At 37.0% G+C, this 20,573-nt stretch overlaps 3 protein-coding genes across 3 annotated transcripts; all 3 read left to right on the forward strand.

Annotated features, from left to right (window-relative positions):
- Positions 1–275: 275 nt before the first annotated feature.
- Positions 276–4,111, forward strand: LOC143445044 (lysosomal phospholipase A and acyltransferase-like). The gene is made up of 7 exons (XM_076943852.1): positions 276–432; positions 1,502–1,626; positions 1,899–2,103; positions 2,394–2,490; positions 2,629–2,752; positions 2,962–3,109; positions 3,318–4,111. Exons 1-7 carry the CDS (start codon positions 309–311, stop codon positions 3,779–3,781), a joined length of 1,287 nt encoding a protein of 428 aa, XP_076799967.1. The 5' UTR covers positions 276–308; the 3' UTR covers positions 3,782–4,111.
- A 2,242-nt stretch (positions 4,112–6,353) lies between these two features.
- LOC143446728 (meprin A subunit alpha-like) lies at positions 6,354–11,568 on the forward strand. Its single transcript, XM_076946492.1, has 15 exons — positions 6,354–6,512; positions 6,885–6,953; positions 7,232–7,365; positions 7,514–7,623; positions 7,693–7,868; positions 8,088–8,190; positions 8,278–8,393; positions 9,257–9,436; positions 9,530–9,677; positions 9,804–9,958; positions 10,048–10,223; positions 10,476–10,697; positions 10,777–10,885; positions 10,951–11,254; positions 11,368–11,568. Exons 1-15 carry the CDS (start codon positions 6,410–6,412, stop codon positions 11,423–11,425), a joined length of 2,163 nt encoding a protein of 720 aa, XP_076802607.1. The 5' UTR covers positions 6,354–6,409; the 3' UTR covers positions 11,426–11,568.
- Positions 11,569–15,146: 3,578 nt separating this feature from the next.
- LOC143446727 (meprin A subunit alpha-like) lies at positions 15,147–19,977 on the forward strand. The gene is made up of 15 exons (XM_076946491.1): positions 15,147–15,285; positions 15,658–15,726; positions 16,019–16,152; positions 16,297–16,406; positions 16,568–16,746; positions 16,883–16,985; positions 17,079–17,194; positions 17,761–17,940; positions 18,034–18,181; positions 18,308–18,462; positions 18,603–18,778; positions 18,853–19,074; positions 19,149–19,257; positions 19,323–19,626; positions 19,782–19,977. The coding sequence occupies exons 1-15, from the start codon at positions 15,183–15,185 to the stop codon at positions 19,837–19,839; spliced, it is 2,166 nt and encodes a 721-aa protein (XP_076802606.1). The 5' UTR covers positions 15,147–15,182; the 3' UTR covers positions 19,840–19,977.
- Positions 19,978–20,573: the final 596 nt, after the last annotated feature.

A 20,573-nucleotide genomic window follows, 5' to 3' on the forward strand; every position in this document is an offset into this window, starting at 1 on the left:
GTATTTATCACAACAAAAACGTAGAAAAAAGAAAATGTCAATTATTCTATATAGCCAAAGGCGAAAAGCAGTTCGAATGAAATACGTTGAGTTTAAATGAACGGCGCTGGTTGGTCGCGTAAATAAGAGTTAACATGGAATGGAAATAAATTTGTTAACGAAAAGTCAGATTTATGAGCATCTAAAAGGCATTATACATTCTGTTTAATGTCACGTAACGTGTCTGATAAGATCGTTGGGTGTTTGTTTGTGAGATGTAAAAGTAAGGTTCTGGAAAACTAAAAAGGTTGTATGGGCCTACTTGATAAATGTTTGGTGGTTTTTTTAGGAATAGGGTTGTTAAGATGCGGACAGCGCGCATGCGTTGTCCTGCTTTGCTTTTGTTCATCTTGGTCAGCGTTGGAAACTGTTTTCAGGAGTTTGAAAAGCGGCGTAAGCACAAATATTTTGTTACATAACGTACACTATATAGTAAAAAAAATAGAAAATATATTTATTATTTAGCTTTTGTATATTTATAGCTTTATACTATGTCGTTTGTTTTGCGTAAGTCGTAGTTCCCAACATTTTTTTCCTAATCTGTATGTTATAAACCAGTGGTTCCCAAACTATGGTACGCGTACCACTAGTGGTACACAAAAGTCTTCCAGGTGGTACGCGAGCAACTTATCAAGTTTACACCAAACGATCGCAAATGATCTTTTATTGTCGTCGGCATTATTTTAATTCACATAGATTAGGTAGAGCGTAAAATTTCATGTTATATTCCCTACTGAATACTAATTCCTTAGGGTATTGACGCATTGGATTGGAAAACAGCGTTTCTTTGTGACGAAATAGAACGTCATTTATTACTAGGTAATAAATCCTTGAAGTCAGTTTTTATAGTCCTACAATGTAGGTGGTACGAGAACGCTGCATAAACCAAAAAAATGGTACGGGAGTAGATAAAGTTTGGGAACCACTGTATAAACGATAAGGTATAGAAATTTTTGCCAAAACATTTTCCTACACGATAAGTGCAGGAGTAAATTTAACATTTTGTTTTTATTAAAATATTTGAAACAACTAAAATGAAATAGAGAGAAAAGAACAGAATAAACAAGCAATAGTACAACACACTCACAGCAAAAATAACACAGTAATATGCCTATAAGCTTCAGTATATTAATGTAATTCTCTACTCATATATTGTTCGCACATAACTCGATTAATTTTTCTTTGATCATTTTTAAACATTATGAGGCAATTTTTTATTTTCTCACTTAACTACAATTCCTTTTTATTAATTTTTTCTAAAAACTCGGTCATATCGAAAAGAGATTCTCCAACTTTGTATATGTATATAAACAATTGGGCACAGACCAGTTTAAGCACTTCAACATTTTGACATGTTAGCCGTTTATTGCCGTGTGTATACATAGGCCTACTGTTATAAAATGTTAATGAATAAATAAACAGTACATAACGTAATCGCATTTAATTGTATTTCGTCCTTTAGCTCCTCCGGTGGTGTTCGTACCAGGAGATGGCGCTAGTATCATTGAGGGCCATGTGAACAAAATGGCTGTGGCTGCTGGATGCCAAGTATATAATGGATGGTTTCGGTTATGGTTGAATCTGAAGGTATACAAAGTAACACATGTATTATAAATTTGAAATCCGTATATGCTGTAATTTTTGTTAAAGTCTAATCTTTTGACATAGGGAAAAGATATAAGTTATAAATTATTAGTATTTGTACTTATTTATTAGTAACTATCAATGCTATCCTATTATGACCGTCGGATTAATGGTCTACCGATTTTCCTTGCCTCTCGGTGAATTCATGGTTTTCTGGTAGTGGCTTGCAAATATTTTTCAGCTTTAATGAACTGTTCTGAAATGTTTTATTTCAGCTTCTCATGCCTGGCAACTTGCCCTGCACAGTGAATTACTGGCGTATGATGTTTGACGCAAACACCAACACAAGTCACACGATTCCTGGGGTCGAAACCCGTGTGCCTGGTTTTGGTACAGCCTATGCAATCGAATACATGGATCCTAGTTGGGCCGCTTATTTTATGGGCAACGTAGGAGCTGACGCCCATGCATTGGTAGAAGGTAAAAGTATTTGATCAAGACATGATAACGCTGAATATTGCATGACAAATTTTATGCATGACATATTTATGCAGCATGTATGTTATTTCATGCAGATCTATGGCATACGTTATACTGTATATTATATATAACATACGAGTAATACATGCTGCATAAACTAATATGCCCATTATATTTGTTATTCATATCACTGTTATATATAAACTTACAATATTTAAAAATTATGTAAAAGCTGTATAAAATAAACGTGTAAAAACTATAAGCCAAATTGAACAGTTTCATAACACTAGAGCTTCTGCAACACGGTTACGTTCGGGATACGTCAATAACCGGCGCCCCATACGACTTTCGACTTACTATGGCTTCCCAGAAACTTTATTTTCGGAAGTAAGTAATCAGTAGATCGATAATCCTAATAATAATCCTACTTTTGGATTTTTGCTTATAACTGTTGTAGCATGTTAATTTAAGCAATGGCTGGTGGTTGGTTGGTGATGGCTGATGGTTTCCAAATCGATTTTGTAGATTACGTGCATTGGTCGAGTGGACATATAAACAAAATGGCAACTTGAAAGTGGCCTTGATTGGGCACAGCTTGGGTGGACTTTACACCACTTGGTTTCTTAACCACCAGTCCCAATCATGGAAGGTAATATATAGCTTATGGCCCAATCTACTGATAATTAAGTTATTTTGTAAACTATTGCCACTGGTTGTTGCCGAAAATATCAAGCATATATTGTTTAATTTGTTAACAATACAGTATAATAAATGCATTTTTTGTAAAATATTTAAATTTAGGGCAATATACTTTCCAGATCTACTGCTGCATATACTAATATCTATTATTATATGCAGGATAAGTTCATTGATTGTTTTATTTCTGTATCCACACCATGGGGTGGATCCATTGAAGCGTTACAATCTATAGTATCCGGCTTCAACTTCAGACAATCAGAAATCGACTCGTTCGTCGTGAGAAAAGCCCAACAAACTTTTGAATCCAGTGAGTTTCGAGACTATATCATTAAAATGTTACTACCTAATGAACACTACTATAGTTCTCCCTTCAATGGATCAAACGTTTAAATGTTTTTAACAGAAAGATTTTACCACGTTTTGACCAATCCCATATATATACCGCTTTAACAACGTTTATTTCTAAATTACACTCAGTCAAAAAACTCGAAACAGCATCACTGCCATTGTTTTAGATTATCTGCTTTTGCCCAATCCAAACGTTTGGCCTAAAGCAACAGCTTTTGTGGCTACCGATGAACGAAATTACACAGCAAGCAGAGCTGATATCACCCACCTCGTTGAGAAGCTACAGATGTCACCTGACATGTATCACTACGTGCTAGACACCAATGCCAAGTGGCGGCGCGGAGTCATGCCACCTCACCCAGGAGTCACAACTTTTTGTCTCTATGGCGCCGAGATCACTACGGGGCACGCATTGTACTACAGTGGTCATGATCTCATTCATGACCAGCCGATATTGTCCAACACGATTGGCGATGGCAGCGTAGGTCATTTGAGTCTGTCTGCTTGCAGGGAATGGGACCTCAAGGATCGGCAGATTGAATTGAAAGGAATCGGTCATGTCCAGATGATACAACATAAAAAGGCGATTGACCTAATAACAAAAATTTTATTTCGTAATATTTCCCGATAAATTTGGTGTTGAGGGTTTGCGTGCTCACAAAAATGTCAAATTTCTGCTCGTCATGCCCCTTTGTGAGCCAGCTGTCTTGTCAGCTTCATGCTCGTTGCGTTTTATCAAATGTAAATATATACATGGCTAAATTATTTTGTTGCCTGGTGTTTAGTTGAGAAAGTATTAAACACAGAGTAACTGCATGATGGGGTTGGATAAGTCGATAACTATGTTGATATGGGCTATGGACGTATGATCTTTACTTGCATGCCTAAACTGAACATGGTACTGTTTTGTATATAAGTGTACGGTGATTAGTCTTCCCAATAAAACAATATCACATGACCGCATTAAGTAAAATAGCTCACACGATTTTAGGCGATGTGCTTACTGCTTATGTTACGACGTATGGGTTTGGTGACACTTAATCACGCGACGCTTAATCACCGACACATAATCACTAGGACATTTAATCACGCGACACTTAATCACGCGACACATAATCACTAGGACATTTAATCACGCGACACATAATCACTAGGACATTTAATCACGCGACATTTAATCACACATTTTCAATGTTTATTTACATTTACAATTTACAGCAATGTTATGCATGGGAAATGTACGCAACTGCACGAAGATAGACTAAAATCTCACTTGACAGATAACGGTCAAGTGTGTTTTGCACGCGCAGTTTCAGTGCCTTGTACCGCATTGGAATAGAAGGTTGAGTACCAGCAATTCCTTGCAGAAACGTTGCACGTTGTGACAATAGAATAATGTTAGATATTAATATTACATAGGTTATACGTAGCAATGCAAAATGACATGTTATTTCCTGATTGGCTAATGTGTTTGTATAAAAACTAAGGTTTGGTTAAAATCTCCCCTTCTTGTCTCTACACATAATATCAGTTTTACCTTCTGGACTGTTCATTACTGAATTGGAGTTATAGTTTTGTTTAAATGTGAAAAGATGATGAAAATGTTTCTAATGTGATACTACTTATTTCGGACAATATAACAATTAGACTTTATGAAGCTGGTGTTGATTTAAAGAAACATTATAGAGAAAGCCGGCAAAACGGAGTCAAAGACAATTGTCGGGGAGTTCTAAAAGAAAGACTAATAGCCTTTGGCTTTAGGCCAACCTTAAAAGCAATCCACATCGCCATTCCCACAGAGAGATGCACACGAGCTTGAATTACTGAATTTTCCTCACGCTTTTCCGACATCCAAGTGATTATGTGTCGCGTGATTAAATGTCGCGTGATTAAGTATCCAAGTCGCGTGATTAAATGTCTTAGTGATTATGTGTCGCGTGATTAAATGTCCTAGTGATAATGTGTAGCGTGATTAAGTGTCGGTACACCCGACGTATGACTGCTGCATGGTGTAATCCTACATGACGGTATATAGATAGATATTTGAACGCTAACTGTAGACAGGACTTTGATGACAACGTCACGAAAATAAGGCTACTCGTAGTGTATGTTTGTAACCACAACATTCCAGGTTTTCTGTGCTCTGTTTAGGTGTAACTTCGGTAAACACCCATTTTTTTGACAACTTCCGATACCTCAGATAAGCATTGTACATAATTGACAAAAAACAGATTTCAAGTGGCATGCGTGAACTATAGGTAGAATTCGAGCTAACTTGCTTATCTCAATTGGCGAAATGTTGGTGTAAGAGGTTTAATTGCTTGCCATGTAAAGTTTGACATTAATACAAACAGAACACTCTCACGCAATTTAACAGAAACAAGCTAATCCCCGGAATTTGACAGCTTTGGTTAAAATTTATTTTAGCGGAATAACAGCAACAAAGACACACATTGATGATGATTTGACAAATTTGCTGCTGCTGACTCTTAGGACCATAGAATGAATATATTTTATTTGACCTAACGCCAAACAAAGGCTTTTAATAGTTAATCGTTAATTGCTAACGTTTCAAAGATTCATTTCCGATAGTATTTCAGCCTAAGTTATTTGGCATCCTTTTGTTTAAAAATCCTTGAACAAAGTTCCAAGCATTTAAACAACCGAAAAACGGCAGCAGGTCCAGAAGAGGGTCTGATGCCATCGAAGCTATGATTTTATTAGACTTAATTGATAAGTTTTATTTTTTTTACGCAAGAGTTTTAGAAAAAAAACACGTGTGTTAGATCTTTTAATTCATCTACAACTCAATTACGAAATGTGTTTCACATCAGGAGAACGACTAGTTGTTAAATATGAGGTTATTCACTATTTCTTCAAAACTTTATACAAGATACCAGAATAGTGAGAAAGTGCCAAGACACGCACAGTGACTGTTTACCGTACTTACTTTATAGTGTAACGCTGAAGAGTTCTTGTGAAAAATCTTCTAAAACGTGAACATGGTGAAGGTTTCCATAAAAGCAACCATTTCACTTAGTTAGTTTCGTATGTAGCTCTTTTGGCATCATTTGACGCATCGGGTGTTGAGGTTTTGGTATTGACTCTGATCTGCAGCAATTTTTTATTCCCCCATCGGCGCAAGATCTTAATATCCTTATATAACCTGTCTAAGATATTAATCTCCGTTAAGATATGCCAAATCTTCTGATATTCTTCTCAGGCATACAAACAGAAGTTCGCTTGAAATTTCTGCAAAATGATTAAACTTTTGGTAGTTGCTGCCTTACTGTGTTCGGTCAGCGCAGTAAATCAACGGAACGTTCGTTTGGGTGGAAAAGGAGGATATTTCACTAAACAAGGTGTGCTGGTGCCACGTTTTTGCGTAAATAGATATCAAATGTATTGTTCCTGTAGAGTTTAGAAAATCTTACAGGTTGTTGCGTAAAAATTAATCAAAAGTTGAAGTAAATAATTTCGTTTTTATTACTAAATTATTGCTTAAATTTCAGTCAAGCTTATAGAATACAAAAACCGCTTTCAACGCATTATCTTGAATCTAACGATAAGTGCAAAAAACATAGATTTTAATAATCTAGAAATAAATCGAGCGGAAAATAAACAATTTTAATGTATTTGAGAAGTTAGTGGTGATTTAAATGTAGCTATACACATTATATGTGAAAATCTGTTTTACGTAAAGCGAATGCTATGTTCTACTTTTACTTTTGCAGCAACTTTTGATAATGAAGCTGCACTAAACAACATTGCGGATGATGAGGATATTTTTGATATAAACCAGAGTAAGTATAACGAACGAAAGGTGTAAGAAGTTATCAATAAATGCATATCTATGAATGTTGGGGTGTGTTTTGAACCCAGCACACTGAAATGCTTTAAAACAAACAGTTTGCAAGGTTCATTTGACCTGGTTTTATCATTTACCAGGCTCTCGAGATTTACTGGAAATACTTCTAGTTTTATATTAACATAGGTTGATGACGATGATTAACGTTTATGATTGATGAGATGTTTGCTTTATATTCTGTTTGAATTGGTTGATGAAACAGCATTTCTGCAGGATTCACCGACCAGCACTTGGTCGACGGTGACGTTTTGCCACACCCCAGAGGTAGGAACGCTATTACAGACACTTCGCTCTACTGGCCAACCACGACCATACCCATTCAGTTTGGAAGTTTGTTGCCCTTGTTGGTAAGCTTAGTTCAACTTAAAACGTAGTTATATTAAGGGCAGCGTCTTTACTACATAAAAACTTATTGCAATCATTTTATATCATTACCTATATTTTGATTCGTTTGTGTGAACAAAATCATTCTTTACTTGAAACGTCATTTTTCAGGCTGTGTCTGGAATCGAGGATGCTCGCCAGGAATATGAGATGAGGACTTGTTTCTCATTCCCTGACAGAGTTGCCGAGGAAGATTATCTCATCTACCAACCCAGGAGCGGGTAAGAAATAGAAAATATTTTTACTTTTAGCTTTTCATCTTTCTCATTCCCTCTTTCTTGTCGCTGTAGGTGCTGGTCTTCTGTTGGAAAACAAGGAGGTGCCCAGGCTATTTCGATCGGCTCCGGATGCGAGAAGATGTCGACCATCGAACATGAAATGATGCACGCCATCGGGATCTACCACGAGCAATCGCGTCCCGATCGAGATGGTTACGTTGTGATTGAAACTCAGAATATTGATGCTGGTAATTATATTATCCTTAATAATAGGCTTAGTTTAGGGGACAAACAAAAAACGATTAGTTATTGGTTTGTTGACCTTAATTTAATTTTACTCTCATCATTTCTGTAAAAGGAATTGTCGGCACTACACTATTTTCGGTCTAGCGCCATTCTTTTTTCAACTGTTGGGTTTGTTGTTTACGTTGTTAAGACAAAAGTTGCTTTACGTTTTATTTTTAAAGACATGGTTTACAACTTCGACAAGTACACATATGATGACGTCGATGACCGTCGGGTGCCTTACGATTACAACTCGGTCATGCACTACGGTGACACCTCATTCAGGTAAAAAGTTGGTGGGTTGCTGTCCGCTTTGAAATAACTCAAAGCTGACATTATTCGGTTAGTTAAAACACTTAATGCATTGCCTAGCAACAATGGTGAAAAGACGATTGTGACGATTGACCCAGCCTTCCAAGACGTGATTGGTCAAAGGAGAACTTTCAGCGAAGGCGACGTTGACATGATTAACCGAATGTACTCTTGCGGTAAGAAAATTGGGATAGAATTGCGATAATTTAAACGTTGCTGTCTGATGTTTTCTGTCACGCTCAGCCAATTACGGTTACTGCTGGAAGCAATGTTCCCTCTAATTTTTCACGAGTCTGAGCAAACACACTAACTCCCTGAGCGGTCCCTTGGACCACTGTGAGCAACATCAGACGTGCCACGTGCGCACTGTGGCCATTATTATGCGTTTATTTTATTTTCAATTCAGGTTGGATTTTTTTCTTGTGCGCAGCACAGATTTTCTGTGCGCGTAGACCGTGTCAGCAGTGCGCATTTGCGCACGCGCGCAGCTTAGAGGGAACATTGGCTGGAAGCACGCACGTTGTCTACGACTTTGTGACGCTATCTTTGTAAGTTAAGTTGATATTGTCTGAACCGTGTTAACCAAATTTTATAGTAAAATAAAAAACAGAATGTATTTTGGCACTCTGAAGGTTAACTTTATTGATATATACATACGTTTGTTTTCTTGTAATAAACCAAGTTAACCTGTATACTGTAATTGTACTATGACGTATAGCCTATTGCATATATGCAATAACTTCGTGGCGAAATTGTTTTCATTAAAATGTAGCATGCTGGATAAGATTTAAACTGGAATCGAAAAAATAGTGCTTTAGGTATGTAGTCTTTTTTTCCGGATAATTTGCTGACTGTAGGCTACAGTAGGCCACGCTGGGCTATAACACCTTCTCAGAGCATAATTAGAGCGCTTTACTTTTTCAAAACCTAGTTATTGCTTCATAGTTACTTCATAGAGCTAACAAAAATTAACCAACGAATGGTTTGGTTTGGTTCAGCCTGTAAAATTAGAATAATGAATTAATAAATCTTTTTGTAGCCGACCCTCTTAGAGTGTCCTACACTTGCAACTTTGACGAGGAATCAGTGTGCGGTTACATACAGGACAGAAGCGGAGATGACATTGATTGGATTCGGTATGTAATTGGAGAAACTGAGGGAAAAGCGATTTCAGCAAATATTCCACTCGTCGACAACACACAAGGAACAAGCGGATCAGGTAACGATTGTTTACTATAATTGGAGATAAAAAAGCAAAAATACACAAATAAGCAAAGAATGCATTTTATTACATTTTTCAAACTTCACTCAGGAAGCTTTATGCTGTTGGACACAAGCGGTAAGAAAGCTGGAAATACAGGCAACATGGCATCAATGAGATTAAAGTCACGAAACGACAAGCAGTGTCTTGAATTTGGATATTACATGGATCTTGATGCCGGCAGTGACGCTGCGCTGGCGTAAGTCAACGATGCTGAGAAGGCCATCTTCTTTTTAGCTTTAACGTTTACTTATGACTGAAAAAGTTTGCAGTTCCTTAATGTTTCCAAAATCGTTAAAATTAACCATGTTACAATAAAACGCAGCATATACATGGGCACAATCGACCAAACTACTGGTGACATTTTGACCACTGCACCATTGGTGACCATCACAGGTGATCATGAAAATTACTGGAATATTGAAAGGTTCACCATCCAGGCTCCAAGTTATTACAAACTGGTCGTAGCTGCTAAAACAAGTGAGTTAATGTGACATGGGAGCCAGCAGTTTATATAAAGACTTTGTGTCCATAACTATATATATGAACATGTTTTCTGGCCGTTTTAGGTGGTTTTGAAAATGACGTGATTGCAATTGACGACATCAGCGTTTTGGACAAACCCTGTGACACGAATTACTTTGTCATAAATGATTTTAGCCAGCTTTTAGCATCGACAGTTAAAGGAGATGGAGTATACAGTCCACTTCTTTATACTGATGAAGGCTACGCTTTTAAAATACTGGTAACTGGTGATGCAAAAAGAAAAAAAAGCTTTATAACATTGACTGAGTATGCCACTTTGTGTAAAGTATATCTATCTTTGATTACAACCCACTTCCCAACAGATTGACAAATGACAGACACATAACGAAGTCTTTAGCAATATTAGCAAATTTTGATAATTATAAAAGTTTTGTGAATTTTGACGTTACCTAGTCTTGCAGTATACGTAACTCAATAGAGAATACAAGAGTTGACGGCTTTTTCTTTCCAGTTCTTCCCGCAAGGCAGCAGCAGTTCAGCCGATGGATATGTGGGAATGTATTTCGCCCTTGCCCAGGGTGAAAATGACAATACATTGACGTGGCCATTTTATAACCACGTCATCCGTATGATGGTGGTAGACCAGGGACCAGACGCACTCACGCGAATGAGCCAGTATTCCAACTACTTGACTGACGAAAATGGAGGATCAGTTTGGGATCAACCAACTACGGTATAAAGCATTTAAAATTTAAAGAACGAAAAAAATAGAGTAACTTAGGTGGCTAAACTTTGAAACGGTTACATCTTAGGAAGTGAGCAGTTCTTGGGGATATGCCAGCTTCATGCCACTTTCCGACATTCTCAACACCAGGAACTTCGTGAAGAATGACGCGGTGATGATATCAATCAATGTCAGAGGTATGCAAAAGTCTCCAACTTGGCTCCTGTGCAGATTTCAAATTGAAGTTCTAACATCCTCACAGATATGAACGCGTATACACGTGAGCATGCAAGAGCCTTTGCAAATCAAGAACCGGCTCCGTTTGCTGCTGCACCACTTGTCAAAGAATCCGATGAGCGCCTAACAGAAGAACACAAAGATGTCAACATCAACATCACACCGTGTGAGCAACAGCAAGAAAAAGAAGAGGTCTCAACAATGTCAACTTCCACTGTTATTGGAATTACTCTTGGCTGCTCTTTTGCTGTATTTGTTTTGATGTCTCTGCTGATCCTGTGCATCAACCAGTCCAACAAGCAGGCTCTGATGGCAATTGCCATGGCAAGGTATAATTTAATGGCGTTCTTTTGACTTCATAATCTTCTTTAACAATAAATTACGTGTTTTTTGTATTTGGTTTAATGTTGGCATATAGGCTATTTAACTTTCTTTATTTCAGGTCCAATGGCAGTAGCACCTATAATAATCAATCCTATGAAGAAGGGAAAAAAGTTTGAGTGCTATGATCAAACTTCAGTAAATTTTAGTGTATACTTAGCAAAATTATTATCAGTTGCATCAATCAGCAATAACAATATAGCTACGTCAATATGCGTATACATGGCCTAATTCTAATGCGAAATAAATTGCCTGCCTTCAGTCACCGTCTGTTAAATTTATTGAATTGCATCAACTTTAAGAAAATCAGGAAAGTCACAAAAACACTTCTGCCTAGTATATTTGTTATAGTTTTTTTAGCTAATAAATTTTGCGCCTACATTTGATAAAATGTCCGGACTATCTAGCCTGAAACCACTGCCTTTTGCAGCGGATATTCGGAAGCAAATTCAGTATGATGTAAACATATATCATCGAAAAATATTTTAAGAATTCGATAAGCAAACCATGAAAAACTGAAAAAGTACTCTGAGATCGCATATTGACAACATCCTAAGCAGCTCAAATCCTCCATGGTAATTGTCAGAATGTGACATTGTTTCATCACACTCCGTTACCGGAATGCTCTGCTAGTTTTAATGTGTGCCTTGAAAATTACGTCAAGTTCAGCAATAATCAGTAGAAGGCATGCCAACAATGTTAATTATCTAAATGTAACTAAAATGCTTATATTCACAACATATCCAATTCGGTGAATTGCAGCTATAGTCACTTCTTTATATTAGTAACTTTTTGGGGGTTATTGGCAAAACATAAGATCCGTTATTTTCTGAAAGCTCAGCTTAAATAATTTATATCAAACCTAAACGGACTTAGCACAAATTTGTTTGGATTTATGTAGGCATATTTGAGCCTTTAATATTAAATGTATTTCGATTGTTCTAAAACATTAATTAATGTGTTTTTATATAAAACAACTTGAATTTACTTGAATTTATCTTAATTTGATAAATTTGTTTTCATTTTTTCTTTTTCTTTTTTTTGCATTTAACATAAATTTAGATGAACTCAAACAAACTGGTATATATTTACTTGAGTTTGCCCTTACTTTTATGATTTAAAAAAAAAAAAGTATTGTCTGTAAAAAAAAAGGCTGTCACAAAAAGTATAGGCTATACTGCAAGTGGTTTTATGGCCAAACTTCTTGAATTGTTGTAGTAACTGAATAAGTAACCCCGGAACAGGTATCCAGCTTCACGTTTTGAATAAGTAGCCAACAGGGAGCCGGTAACCAATTTCACGCTGGTTTAAGGATAACTTGTTTGTCATCAAGAGCTTTGGGAAATTTGAAAACTTCAAATTTGATATGACATATTTTTATTTTTGACAAGTCACACATCACCGATAACGGAAACAGCGGGAAAGTAGTAACGCAATTTAGGGGTATCCGGGGGCTTGCTTCCCAAAACTCTTTAGATTTACAGCGTTCAAGATGACATAAAATACATTTGACTTGCTTTTCTTTTAGAAAAACTGTTTGTCCGAAAATTAATACATTAAAAATTTCTAACTCATCGTTTTTTTGCACCAATTGACTAAAAACTGTTCATAGTTTGTGCCAATACATGTCATATAAAGGACATGTATATTTAAAATATTCTGAAACACTGTATGTCAGCCGTATGAATAAGTGGCGGTTGGTTACCTCAACAAACATGTTGGTGCTTCCGATTACAACTGATTTGTGGATAAGAACGTCGCTTTCATTAGCTTAAAAGCTCGTTAGGTTAACGCGACAAGGGATGCGGTACGATTGACATTTTTGGAACAATTTTTGTCTGACCTTTACTTTCGACCAGTCTTGGCACAGATGGTCTGGTCTTGTCCTTTTGGAGGCAACGTTTTCTCCAGCTTGACTCGAAAGGATATCGAGGCACTCAAATTGTTTCGCCACGACAAGGCTGTTGTCTAGAGAGGAGATTTAACATAGTTATTCAAGCTGACATTAAAGGATCAGAAATCGTGTCAAAGTAAAACTATAACAACTTGTTAGACATACTTAAGATATGATTTCGTTTCGGCAAATATGATCAAAATAGAACAATGAGGACCCACGTATGTGATGGTTCCACAAATTTGATGTCGATAACCTTTATGACCCCCTTATCTTCAAAATATTTTCGTTTGACGTCATGTTAAACATTGGTCGGTGGTTAATCGTTAAAGGCTGGGCTTCTGCTAATAGTAGCCTATACTTGTTATTTGGCAAACCTCTATTTCAATCAGCAGGATTTTGTGAAAATTAAAGTAGCCGGCAACCAGTGTGCTCAATTGGTTTTGTGGCCATTCTATCTATTATTTTATTAATGCTTGTCTCGCTAAGTTTAAATCAATGTTTCTTTTGAATTCTTTAAAGCTAAAAATTAAAGCAGGTAATTAAAGAAAACAGAAAATATTCTTTTGAATTTTAACTTCATGTAACTTCCCCATCTAATGTAGAGTATACTACACACGAAAAAGGTTTAAAGCTCTATTCCACATCAGGGCGTTGCGGTAATGCTGACGGTGCGGTTTGAAATAGTTAGGCTAGTAAACGTAACAGCAAGTAACACTTTCTAAAATGTCAAAGTACTTGGCAAAATTCCAAGACAAGAGGTAACTAGGTTTGTTATGTTAATTCGTTTTTTCAAGTTTAGCTCAGCTTTGAGCCCCGCCTTAAAATGAAGTTCGAAGACTTTTGCATCTTGTGCAAGATATTGCACCAAAGTTGCAATATCTGCAAAGTTGAAGAACAGCTATGTGTTTCCAGCGAGAGCGTTGTCTTATCTTCGCGGCCGTCCCGTTAACGTTTTTTTGCGACGTAAAACTAAAAATCGCTAATAAATGTGGTAAAGGCTGTAGAAAGATAAAACAGCACTGTGACAGACGATATTTGCAACATTAACATGTGACGAAAGTATTGTGTAACAAAAATATTTGGTGGAAAATTGGAGCTTTGGACTTGGGGTTCTCCAAGTGTTAGGTCAGCTGACACCAGCAAATTACAGAAGATAAAACAGAATCTGAGACACATAAAGTAAGGTACAGCAATTATACTTCAAAAGATTATTACAATAGTTAAGTAGGTAACAAAAACGAGATTCGAATCCTATTGCACACCGCGTGAACTAAGACTGCTCCATTTGCTCCCTTACTGGCTACGCCATTGCCAGATGAAGCTGGCATGCCTATATGATCTCCAGATCTTGCGACGAAAACCCAGGGATCAAAATAACCATAAATTCTTTTCTACGCTTAGTATCCAAAGTTTCTAGTTGACGAAGGACTGCTTTGTCAGCTTGAACCTTGGGACTTTCTGGCTAATAAGGTAAATGCATCGTCTCTTGAGTGACGAAGTCTTAAAGGTTCTGATACTGTTTTTAACAACTTATCTAGATGCGTAGCTGGTTTTTTTGGCAGCTACCATAACCAATGCTCGCAACAAGCTCAAGTTGAAGGGTGATCTGCAACTGATCATTGTCTGCAATTCAACCTCGTACATCAATACTAACAAAGACGAAGTTTAAAATTTGTCTTAAAATAAACACCTTTTTCTGCATTATCTTGATTGTAATAAGTTATTAAGATGAACTGCTTATTGGTTGACAACGTTGAATTAAGTATAAGGGAGGCCTTTCAGAACGCAGGCCAGAGTGTATCATGACTGAACTGAAAAAGTTTTAAAAATCATAAGGGAAAATATGGGCTTGGTAGTTGGCTTTGACGGGAAAATAGACCAAAAAGGTTAAAAACCGTCGTTCACTTTTGTAATAACGTCTTTTCTACATAATGTATAGGTTATTGCAAAAAACAGAAGTTCATTTGAATTTCTGCAAAATGTTAAAACTTTTTGCTGTTGTTGCCTTGTTGTGTTCAGCCAGTGCTGTAAGTCAAAGCAATGTTCGTGTAAGTGGAAAAGGAGGATATTTTATCAAGCAAGGTTAGATGATGCATTTTCTTTGTGTAAATAACTTTACATGTACAATAATTTCTTGATAAAATCTTCCAGTTGTGATTAGCTACAAGGAATTTATTACTTACCAATCATTGAATTAATGGCTGAATTTCAGTGAACCGTAAGCTGTGACCAAAATTTACATGCAACGTTGGATCAAATGATTCAGACTTTTATGAAACAAACGCCATTAACGTAAAAATAAAAATAATAATAATGGTGCATACTGGTAGTAAATTAACTTAGAATACGCAAATAGACGGCATAAACCAATAACCAGCAGAGCTTTCGTGCATTGTAAACAAAAGCTCTAACTTGTATATGAAGTAACGTTATTTTTTTCATTTTACCTTGTAGCAATCTTTGATTACCGAGCTGCACTAAACAACGTTGCGGATGACGAAGATATTTTTGACATAAACCAGAGTACGTACAACGACCGATGTGAAAAGATTTTAATAAACGACTATAATAACTGCATTTAGAATTATTGTGTATAAGCTCAGCACACGTATATTCTTGTTTGAGTTGGTCTTATCAATTACCAGGCTCTTGATATCTTCCGGAAACATTTCATGGTACTGCACTGAGGTTAATGATTAACAAAAAAATCTACTTTGATTTATCACATTAATCATTACAACTTCGTTACTTGCAAAAAATGCTTAATTGCAATATCTTGTTTGCAAGTTGAAATTCTGATGATAAATGTTTCCAGAGTTCACCGACAAGCGTTTGGTAGACGGTGACATTGTGCCACACCCCAGAGGAAGAAATGCCATCACAGACACTTCTCTTTACTGGCCAAGCACAACTATCCCTATTCAGTTTTCAAGTTCATTGCCCTTCTTGGTGAGCTTGTATTAATATTAACTTTGCTTGACCCAAACACAGTCGTTAGTTTTCAGCCGGATTTTTATATTTTATAACCCATATTTTATTATATTTTTCTGTGTGAGTCATCAAAATCGATTACCTGGAGCCTTTTTTAACCAGGCTGTGTCTGGAATCGAAGATGCTCGCCAGGAATATGAGATGAGGACTTGTTTCTCCTTCCCTGACAGAGTTGATGAGGAAGACTATCTCTTTTATGAACCCCTGAGCGGGTGAGAAATAAAACCGACAAATGCGTCTTGATGAAAGACATCTGTAAATCCAGTCGTTTCTTCCAATGGGCTTCCTACTTTATACAGTTAGCGTCTCTAATTCAATTCTATTTTTTCTTTTTCTTGTTCTAATTTTGCTTACGTCTGTATCCTTGACGCAGGTGCTGGTCTTATGTTGGGAAACAGGGCACCGGACCCCAGACTATTTCGATCGGCTCCGGATGCGAGAAGATGTCGACCATCGAACATGAAATGATGCACGCCATCGGGATCTACCACGAGCAATCGCGTCCCGATCGAGATGGTTACGTCATCATAGAAGTAGATAACATTGATGCTGGTAATTACTGGATTATAAACAATTTCGTAAACGATGGAAGAGATCCATCACTTTGTGCTGTAATATGTGAATGGCTTCAACAAAGTTTTACTTTTCTTGTGTTTGATCATTGGTGTAACGTCTGGTTTTTTTTAAGACAAGCTGCATAACTTCGACAAGTACACATATGATGAAGTTGATGACCGTCGGGTGTCTTACGATTACAACTCGGTCATGCACTACGGTGACACCTCATTCAGGTAAAATGAAGTTTCTTGAAACAGTCGACACATTCGCTTAAGTTTAAGCTGCTTAAGCTACAATATAATTTCAATATTTTGTACATTCCCTAGCAACAATGGTGAAAAGACGATTGTGACGATTGACCCAGCCTTCCAAGACGTGATTGGTCAAAGGAGAACTTTCAGCGAAGGCGACGTTGACGTCATTAACAGGATGTACTCTTGTGGTAAGAAATGTTACAAATAGCATTGCAGTTTAGATTGACTTTGTGTCTTTGTTAATTTTGAACCTTTCTAAAGGTGGCTTTTTGAAACGTACTGTATTTCAAATCACGTATATACCACAACTGGTTGTTTCCGCCATACCTCTAAGGGAAAAAATACGAGGCCAACAGTTAAAGTACAATATCAGTGTTCAATAGCAACGCTAATAAAAAAAAGCGGCGAAGCCCAGAGATATAACTACGACATGATATGTCAAAAATATTATAGAAAAATTACATATCTACAAAAACGTTCAGCTTCATACATACACTTCCATAACAGTATTACTTGAATAAAATTAGGTTTCCGGACTTAGTCGATTTACTTGAAACTTTGTAAGCCTGAAAAAGTCAGTTGTGGAAGATATAGAATACATGCATATATATGCATTGGGAATAATTTCTTTCGAATATTTTGCAAACTGTAGGCCTATAAGCTATAGTGCTATACCTTCAAAGTAAAACTATAAGTTTTTACGTTTCGTTCAGCCTGTAAAATTAGAACAATGAATTAATAAATCTTTTTGTAGCCGATTCCCTTAGAGTATCCTACACTTGCAACTTTGAAGAGGAATCAGTGTGCGGTTACATACAGGACAGAAGCGGAGATGACATTGATTGGATCCGGTATGTAATTGGAGAAACTGAGGGAAAAGCGATTTCAGCAAATATTCCACTCGTCGACAACACACAAGGAACAAGCGGATCAGGTAACGATTGTTTACAATAATTGGAGATAAAAAAGCAAAAATACACAAATAAGCAAAGAATGCATTTTATTACATTTTTTAAACTTCACTCAGGAAGCTTTATGCTGTTGGACACAAGCGGTAAGAAAGCTGGAAATACAGGCAACATGGCATCAATGAGATTAAAGTCACGAAACAACAAGCAGTGTCTTGAATTTGGATATTACATGGATCTTGATGCCGGCAGTGACGCTGCGCTGGCGTAAGTCAACGATGCTGAGAAGGCCATCTTCTTTTTAGCTTTAACGTTTATTTATGCCAGAAACAGTTTGCAGTTCCTTAATGTTTCCAAAATCGTTGAAATTAACCATGTTACAATAAAACGCAGCATATACATGGGCACAGTCGACCAAACTACTGGTGAAATTTTGACCACTGCGCCGTTGGTGACCATCACAGGTGATCATGAAAATTACTGGAATATTGAAAGGTTCACCATCCAGGCTCCAAGTTATTACAAACTGGTCGTAGCTGCTAAAACAAGTGAGTAACTGTAGCTGTAAGGCGGGAGCAATCGACAGCTGAAGCTAAGTTTTGAAAAGTTTATATTGACTATTTCAACCTATATCCCTTCGGCAAATAACTTTGCATACTGTAATTGTATAATGTTGCTTTCATTTTAGGTGGTTTTGCAAATGACGTGATTGCAATTGACGACATCAGCGTTTTGGACAAACCCTGTGACACAACCTACTTTGTCGTAAATGATTTTAGTCAGCTTTTAGCATCGACAGCTAAAGGAGATGTAGTATACAGTCCACTTCTTTATACTGATGAAGGCTACGCTTTCAAAATAATGGTAATGTTTTGAACGAAAGTGCTTTATTATAGTAACCAAACCGAAATTTTATTATGTTTACGATGGTTTTCCAGCTCTTCCCGCAAGGCAGCAGCAGTTCAAACGATGGATATGTAGGAATGTATTTCGCCCTTGCCCAGGGTGAAAATGACAATACATTGACGTGGCCATTTTATAACCACGTCATCCGTATGATGGTGGTAGACCAGGGACCAGACGCACTCACGCGAATGAGTCAATTTTCCAACTACATCACTGGCGAAAATGGAGGATCAGTTTGGGATCAACCAACTACGGTATGATGTGTTTAAAATGTTAAAATGTAAATAAAAATAATTCACACGATGCCATAAAAACGTTGTAACCTCAGGAACTGAACAGTGGCTGGGGATATGCCAACTTCATGCCACTTTCCGACATTCTCAACACCAGGAACTTCGTGAAGAATGACGCGGTGATGATATCAATCAATGTCAGAGGTATGCAAAAGTCTCCGACTTGGCTCCTGTGCAGATTTCAAATTGAAGTTCTAACATCCTCACAGATATGAACGCATACGCACGTGAGCATGCAAGAGCCTTTGCAAATCAAGAACCGGCTCCGTTTGCTGCTGCACCACTTGTCAAAGAATCCGATGAGCGCCTAACAGAAGAACACAAAGATGTCAACATCAACATCACACCGTGTGAGCAACAGCAAGGAAAAGAAGAGGTCTCAACAATGTCAACTTCCACTGTTATTGGAATCACTCTTGGCTGCTCTTTTGCTGTATTTGTTTTGATGTCTCTGCTGATCCTGTGCATCAACCAGTCCAACAAGCAGGCTCTGATGGCAATTGCTATGGCAAGGTATAATTTTAACGTTGCTTTAACTTTGTAATCTACTTGAATATTGAATTTCCTGTTTTTACTACATTTCTTTCGAAATCATTTACGTGTAATTTGGTTCAGGAAGAACATAGGCTATGTATTCAGTTTGAAGAATTTACCTTTTTTTGTCACAGGTCCAATGGCAGTAGCACTTACAACAATCTTTCCTATGAGGAAGGGAAAAAAGTTTAAATGCTGTGATTAGCATTCTTTAAAACATTGATTCCATACTTAGCTTAGCAACACTATCAGTTATAACAAAATTAAGAAATACATTAATCAATATGCGTATGGCCTAATTTTAATGTGATGTGAATAAATTAACCTAGTCTTCGATATGGCCTGTTTTTTTCTATGTCTCCATTATAGCCTGTGAAGGCTATTGGACTGCATCAAAAGGTGGCAAAACCAATAAAGGCACTAACACACTTTAGCCTACAACAGTATGGACTTTAATTTCTTTTGACTCTACTAAATTGAGTGTTTTTAATTGAAATGTGACTAAAATTCTGGACTAATTAGTTTGAATACACTGCCCTTTTTCGGATAAGGAAGATAATTCAGTACGATACAAAACACTGTTATTAAAATTTAAGAAATTAGCCAAATACACCTAACACAATCAATATAATCAGATAACGCAAAGCAAGCAAAGCTTTAAATTCAAATTAAACCAAAGTTTTTTCTCCTAACATGGGTCACCTATTTAGTCCAATTTCAGTGAAATGCCTGTATAGCCTATATTTACTTCTTATTGTACTTTGGGCGGTAGGTGGCTTGCTAGTTGCTTGTTTTGTCCATTGTATTTTGCCATAATGAAAAAGGGGCGAGTTACTATACAAACAAAGCGGCACGATATTGACCAAGTTACTAAAGTAGGCTGCACAAACCTAAAAGCTTGTTTGCAGCGGAGCTGTTGGTGGATA

The sequence above is a fragment of the Clavelina lepadiformis genome, chromosome 2 (genome assembly GCF_947623445.1).
Source record: "Clavelina lepadiformis chromosome 2, kaClaLepa1.1, whole genome shotgun sequence".
In the NCBI taxonomy this organism is placed as follows: Eukaryota; Metazoa; Chordata; class Ascidiacea; order Aplousobranchia; family Clavelinidae; genus Clavelina; species Clavelina lepadiformis.